The sequence below is a fragment of the Lepeophtheirus salmonis genome, chromosome 2 (genome assembly GCF_016086655.4).
Source record: "Lepeophtheirus salmonis chromosome 2, UVic_Lsal_1.4, whole genome shotgun sequence".
NCBI lineage: Eukaryota > Metazoa > Arthropoda > Copepoda > Siphonostomatoida > Caligidae > Lepeophtheirus > Lepeophtheirus salmonis.
Genome location: NC_052132.2, coordinates 3,259,004 through 3,266,530, shown reverse-complemented (window position 1 = coordinate 3,266,530; position 7,527 = coordinate 3,259,004). Strand labels below are relative to the sequence as shown.

General features: G+C 34.5%; 1 protein-coding gene across 1 annotated transcript in view; it reads right to left on the bottom strand.

Moving 5' to 3' along the window:
- Window positions 1–1,644: 1,644 nt before the first annotated feature.
- Window positions 1,645–7,527, bottom strand: part of cno (adherens junction formation factor afadin) — a 29,923-nt gene continuing 24,040 nt past the window's right edge. The window contains exons 3-9 of the mRNA XM_040728021.2: window positions 6,357–6,752; window positions 5,918–6,300; window positions 3,295–5,853; window positions 3,122–3,229; window positions 2,575–3,057; window positions 2,381–2,496; window positions 1,645–2,321 (exon numbers count right to left, since the gene is read on the bottom strand). Of these exons, the coding sequence (XP_040583955.1) occupies window positions 2,126–2,321; window positions 2,381–2,496; window positions 2,575–3,057; window positions 3,122–3,229; window positions 3,295–5,853; window positions 5,918–6,300; window positions 6,357–6,752 (4,241 nt within the window). The 3' untranslated portion in view covers window positions 1,645–2,125. The remainder of the gene's footprint in view (window positions 2,322–2,380; window positions 2,497–2,574; window positions 3,058–3,121; window positions 3,230–3,294; window positions 5,854–5,917; window positions 6,301–6,356; window positions 6,753–7,527) is intronic.

Genomic DNA, 7,527 nt, shown 5'->3' with positions numbered 1-7,527 from the left:
AGACTCATTTCCATGTCCCAAGTTCTGGTATATACTATTTTAAATAGTCCATTTAGAGAAGAGGTGGCCAATTATTTTTTTCCAAGTGGTGAAATGATCAACTAATTATTTTTTACTGGATTATTCATATTATTGATTAAACTGAGCCATTTATCTGAAAATTTGTATGTGGAACATAAATTAGTTGTATACTATGATGCTATTTGGGTCTAAAGTAAATTTTTTTAAATAAAAGTATGTTTTTAAGGGTCGAAATAAGTCTAAGACATAAGCTATTAATTTATATATATTATTAATTCAATAAGAAGTAAATGTATTCCCTTTCCATCGTAATGCTTTTGAAATTTAAATGCTCTTTTCCATCCTTCGACCCAATGATTATTATTATTATTTTTTACAGGATTTCAGCGAAATTTAAGTCCAATATTGGTAAATGTAAGATTTTAAACTTTTCTTGTCATCAAATCGCGTTCCATTGTTGCAATATTTTCTCGACAAGATTCTCCACAGGTTTTCAATTTTGTTTAATCTCATTGTGTCAGGTCAATGAGACTTTATCCCTATCCACCCGAGTGGTATCATCTCATGAAGAGAAGTTATAGTAGGGCTTGTTTTTTGTTTTTTTCGATATTGAAAAATCTGTGGAGCATTTTACGTACTTTTCTAGGAGGGACGAGCGAATTTCGACATCCTTGCAGATCTCTTAACTATGATTGCCCATGACTAGATCTTCTCATTAGTGGGCCTTACAATTTTAATATTAATTGAAGGCAAAAGCAAAAAAAAATATTATGCAAGATTTAATTGCTTTTGTAGAACAGTGAGAGAGCTTACTCTAAAGAAAAAAAAGTGAGTCAATTCAAGATTTGAAATATGCACAAAATACCGTAGAGTTCGCAACCTAAGTTTTTAAACAATGTTTATGAAATGTTTGGATATATTTAGTAGCTAAGTATTCTATCTTGCTTTAAATTAAAAAGTCGTTGAAATTATATGCACCTGAAAATAATACGATAGCGATATTTACCGGGTGAAATGTCGATGACAATAATAATTGATAAATTATCAGTACCAATGATAATATTGAAGATTAAAATACACAGTTTTAATTATTTTCTTATACCTAGATTTATAAATAGATAAATACTTTGATTGGTAGTTTCACATAAACATTCTTAAACCATTTTTTTTTTACATTATTATAAATACAAACCTATACTTTATAGACATATTTTGCTCAATTATAGGTTTTTTTATTCAATTTTTTGGGATGAGTTGATATATCTAAGAATGTTAACTATAGTTAAGAATTTCAATTTGATTCATGAGACTTAAATTTGTCCCGATATACCCTTTCCAACCAAACATATCATTTTAAATTCTTTTAATGTGACGGTTGAACTTTCGCAACTTTGTGCAATTTGTAGCACATCCATAGGATTAATTTAAATAATTTGTTGATAGAAGTTGAAAATAATAGTGTGTCGATTAAAACAAATTTAATTCAGGTTCAATTTTGAGTAAAATATTTTTATATTGCTTCTGTTTTGACGAGTCGTATATGTTGTTTGATACATTGTTAAAGAACCTATAACAATTTTGATCCTCAGAACAAAAATATTTAAATAAGATTAGAAATAAAAATAATTATTAATTTATATTTGTTTAAGAAAACAAGGGAAAATAATATACATAAAAATAGACTTTCATATATTTCTAATAGTATATTTAAGTGAATAATAGTCTTATGAAAAAAAATAATAATAATAGTAGCTGCAGAAACGGTGATCGAGCTCTTACACAGGATATCACAAAAATTTAACTGATATATATAAATATATATGTATGATGCTTAATAATAATATAACACTTTTTTAAATTTCATAATTAAATAATTATAATGATATATATTACTTATATAGTTGTTTATATATATATATATATACTTTTGTGAATAAACAAATCTACATTTTATCAAATTATAATAAAGAGAGATTAGAATAGCGAGATAGAGAAAAAAAATAAGAGAAAAAATAATGAATGGTAAGCACATAATAGTCATAGAAGAAGATCTTTTTCCACACAACATGTACCACCGAAAGGTGAAGAGTACTACTATAATAAATTAATCTTCAATTGCAGGTTCTGAAATATTCCTCTGTGCCCGTGATATCTTTGCCTTTTCTTTGGGAGTATCTTCTCCAGCCTCCACGGCAAAAAGTCTCATTTTTTCTTTGAAACTTAAATTAGCACCATCTGGATTCCTAGCAGATGCGGCCTTTTCCTCTTGCTCTCTTTGAAGTCTCCTCGTTCTGGGATCCCTATAATAGAATATGCAAAATTAATCATCGAAATGATTGTACAAAACTATATAATGTACCTATAAACTTCTTGAGCACCAATGACGCTAGGAGTGTGCCCCGTTGACTTGTCAAAATCAAAACGTGCCTCAAGATCTGATGAATTCATCAAGGATTCTGCTTCATTAATAAATGCCTGGAAAAATATATTATATGTATTTAAGGGTTTAACAAATTTCTTTTTTTTTTTAAATATCCATCACATGACTCTTACATTTGGATCTTGTTTGACTCTTTCCAAACTTAGCAAATGCTCTTCATAGTAGGAAGAAGACTCTTCAAAAGATGCTTCAGGGTCCTCTTCATCATTATCTTCTATTTCAACATTTAGTTTGTCTGTAGAAAAAGATACTTTTTTCGTTGGGGTTCCTCCTTCCATGGAACTCGTTCTTCCATTTTTGAGGACTCCATTGCCACCGCTACTATTACTTCCCCCTCCTGTACCAATCAATTGATCTAATCTCTGAGCACCAGAGGTCGAAGGTGGAGGTGTAGCGGAAGACGCAGGAGGAGGAACAACTGGAACTGGGGGAAGAACCGTACGGTTTTGGGCATCATTTAATATCCTATCTTCTGCTTTTTTAGTATCTTCAAGCTCTTTTTGCTTCTTGTGAAGTAGACTTCGCTTCGAAGATGAATCAAATTGTTGTTGTTGTTGCTGGTGAAGGTGATGGTAGGACTCATTTTCCATAAATTCCTAAACAGTGTAGAAGTTGGATAATAAAATAATAAGTATTTAAAATTAATTCCTCGGTACTCACCGAAGACCCATGTTCATTTTCATATTCATTTACTCGACGTCGGAACTCTTGCTCAACATTTGCTACTCTGAGCTTATCTAATTGGGTCTCCAACTCATTTTCAGCGACCTAAGTATTATTACATTAATTTAAAAATATCATTAATAAGGAATATAACAAAATAATTGACTTACACTTATTGGACTAGATTCAGGCTCAGAAATTGTTTGAGGCTCTTGAAATCGAACTCTATTGGTTGATGTTGTATTCGAACGAACTGGAGAGGATTGAGATGATGCCGTGGAAGCAGGAGGTGCATTATCAAAATGCACAATTCGAGAATCTGTTTCAAAAGGTCTGGGTGATATGTAGGGGGGTTGATGATTGGAAGAGACAGGGGTCCCCACAAGACGAGGAGTTGCATGGTGAATATGTTCCTCTGGAATTCTGTCGTTATATATGGGTGTGGAAGGAGAACGTCCAAGAGGAGGATGTTGCAGAGATGATTGCGAGCCGAAGCGATTATTATGAGATATAGGATACTGAGGATGATTTACTGGGTATTGAGGATGGTTTGGTCTCGTCGAGGGTGGAGGAGGCGGATAGTATCCATTTATATTTTGATAGTAATTTTGATCATCATTAGAAGATGTCTGATTAGAATAACGATTTAAAATAGGAATGGATCCTTGTCTATATCCCATCGAGGGAGGTGGGACATATTGTTGGTGGGCATTTAAATTCTGAAAGGAGCTGGACCTTCCGCCTCCAGAATGCAGGACAGGCTGCACCATTCCTCTTGAAGGTGGCGGTGGCCCAGGTTTGTGATTTTGATAAGTATGAAGCTCACCAGCTAGAGTAGGAACAGATTTTGATTGAGGAATCATACGCATATCAGTAGGAGTGGGCCGTGACATCAGCGGAGATGGTTGGGAAAGAAGGGTTGCTAGACCATGGAAAATTGCTCCTTGCTTTCCTACTTCCAATTCAACTACTTTTCCAGTGTGCATCATAATTTCCGCTGCCTTCTCTTGAGTGATACCAATTAAACTTTGACCATCAACCTTAATCAATTGGTCTCCAGCCTGTAATCGGCCATCATGATAGGCTGCACCCCCTTCTACAACAGCTTTAATATAAATCCCTAGTTTATCTTTTCCAACTCCTTTAGCCGCTATAATACTCAAGCCCATACCAGAATTAGATTTTGATAGCTTAATTATTTGAATTTCCGGTTCATTGGCTACTCTATGATCGATATTATTATATCCCTGTGGAATTATTTGACTTAACTGACTTGGACTTCGCTGAGGAGAAGAAGCAGTTGACATAACATGAGCTGAGTCCATGTAAATGGTCCACAAACCACTAGAAGTTGGTTGAGGTGTCATTACACAGAGGCCCATACGCTGAAGAGGAGCAAGAAACTCCGTTAGGCCTCCTGGAATACCTCTTACAATATCACAAGAGTACCCATCTTCAGGCAGGAGAAAGGGAAGTTGAAGAAGGAAGTCCTCTTCTAACCTTACTTCTCTTCCCTCAGAATTAGTTAGCTCGTCGACTGTGTTTTCAGCAACTCGAACTATAGTATCAATCATATCTATTGAAATAGGGCTCTCATCAGGACCAGGCTCATATCTTTTCAACAAGGTTCTTAATTGGAGGGAGTTTAATTTAAAACAAATAGAACTAACGGAGGCAATATCCTCAGCACTATTTTTTCTTGCCATAAGGAGGTGAGCCGCTTGAATAATACGTGCTAAGTGACAATCAGCTGCGAGTTCTAGCCCTTGCTTTTCAGCCCATTGCTCAACCTTGGCTATACGCTTCTTCAAAAGAACACCCCAGTAGTGAGTGCAATAATTTGTGCCCGTTCCAACAACAATTCTATTAAATGTCCACATATTGATAAAATGGAAGAGTTGAGAAAAAAGTTGAATAGTAAGCGCAGCATTAACACGGCATTTACGAAGTAAACTCATTGCAGAAGAAAGAACTTTGACAATCCCAACTGTGGCATCTGGAAAATCCGGAGATTCCAGGGCAAATATTTGTGGCATAACTAATTCTAGATCCGCTTGAAGACGTATGACTAATTGTTTAAAAGATGAATGGACAGTTTCTGCCAGAATATCCTGAGCTTCAATAGAAAATGCGGTGATATGTCTATCCGACTTAAGAAAATGAAGGCATTCCGATGAATTGGCCATCCAAAATGCAAGGATAGGTGCATCCCTCGGATAAGTCCTTATAACTGCAAATATCTTTTCTGCTACACGACTTAGCATGTCTGTCAATCGGACAGCTCTTTCTTGAGGAATTAATTCAGGTCTATAATGAGTAGAAGCTCTAAATCTCGTAGCCATGTAAATTGTATAAGTAGGAGCCAGTTTGAATTGGACGGAATTTACATCAAGATTCATAGTGATTGAATCAAAGAAATCATTTTCTGTATCTTCACTAAATTCCAGAACTGCGGGAAGAATATGATCTCGGCCCATAGGAGGAGGAGCATGTTTTCCTGGAAAGAGTTGAGACTGTTGTTGTGGAGGTCCATAATGCACATAATTAGAATGGTTTAAATTGGAGTTATATGAGTCATTTGTTGGTGTATGTCTGGAGATGTTGTTATTGTTATGATTTATATTCTGCGGTGGATTAATTTGAGTAGTGGAAGTCCGCATACGCTCTTCAAACATTGGATCAATAAATCGAAAATAATTTCCTCTCCCGAAACGAACAACACTTCCATGCTTAAAATTAAAGACGAGAAAAATTAATTGTTAGACACATAATAAGTTAAGAATAAATAGTTACTTGGAGTATTGTAATGTCAAATATTCTTTGGTTATTAATATAGGTTTCAGCGTCCCTATGACTTGGAGTAATGGTGACAATCCCATCAGTGTGCGCAATGACGCAGTGTCTGGGATGTATGAAAGGCCCGGGAGGTAAAAGTAGCGCTTGGCCCATGGACGGATCACTGCCAATTTTAGTAACACTGATATTCAATTGGAAGACAAAGGAATGCTCCATCTCCGAACCGTCAGGATTTAATTCAACTAGAACTGGAAGACGCGAATCTTCTGGAGGAGATGGATAGGGACCATTTATTACTATATTATCAGGAGATAACTTTTTCTTCCGTTTCCTAGGTTGAAAATCCGCAGGTTTCCTTATAACATGAAATGTAACAGTTCCTGAAATGATATATAAGTAGTAAAAAACCTTTTTAACACAAGGACTAGATTATTACCCTTGGACTGTGGATGATTCATGAGTATAGCAAGAGGACAATCATCGTCATCCAGAAAATATTCCCTGGGTAATGTTCCAGACTCATCCATATTTGTGGACTGAGATGCAGCTTGTATGAGACAGTATCCAGGAGCACTTCTTCGATCAATTCCATATTTTTCAAGCATTTCTTCAACAACAAAGACTGCAGTATCTGATATTGAAAGCAGTAGTGTTTTATATGGTACATCACGACATAGAGCTTCCCCATATATTTTGAGAGTACCCCCAGTATCTGGACCTCCATCTTTACTACGAAATTGCTGTAACTTTTTCTCTAATTTTTGTTGTCGTCTCCGACGCATGACTGCTTCTGGATTCGATATGGACCGGGTAAAACTTGTATCAGGAAGTTCTAACATAGTTAAAAAAGAAGGCATTATTATTATATAAGTACAAATAATGTTGGTTTCGGTACCAAAATTGGTATCCGTATTTCTGATAATTTTTTTAACGATACATATTTACAAAAGTATACCTATATATTTTTTTAAATAGCTTTTTATTAGAGGAATTTTAGATCTTGTATTCTTTATAAAATACATTTAAGAAATTTTTTCGATTTCGACTTTCCTATAATACGGAGAAGACTCCCCTATGATAGTAAATGATCCTATTTTTAAAGGATAACTTCATTAACTTTTGGCCCCCTTAAAATATTGATAGGATGGGATCACTCCATCACTAGTTCAGAAATTTGGGGAGTTACGTCATCGATGTGCCAATTTTGGTATACTAAAATAGCAATCCAGCTACCGACTCCAATACTAATATAGTATAGTACCATGGTATATACGTTAGTATTATGGTACCACTATAGTCAGGGCCGATTTTAAATTGATCGGGGCCTAGGTCAAAGATAAATGTGCTGGGCTCTTTTCTTTCTTAACTTTTGTTAAAATTTGATACCTTAAAAATATTAAATTTCTCTATTTGAAAATAAAATGTAGTGCCTTTTCCAATTCCTTTCAAAATAACTAAAAAAAACATATAACGCACTTTTTTAATGAATAAATGGTATTCATTAAATGATATTTTATTTTTAGGATAGTCTTTTTCTTGGAGACGGTGAACGCATTTTTATTGAAATCTCTTTTTTTAAAGAAAACATTTTTTTTTAACTTTCCTAA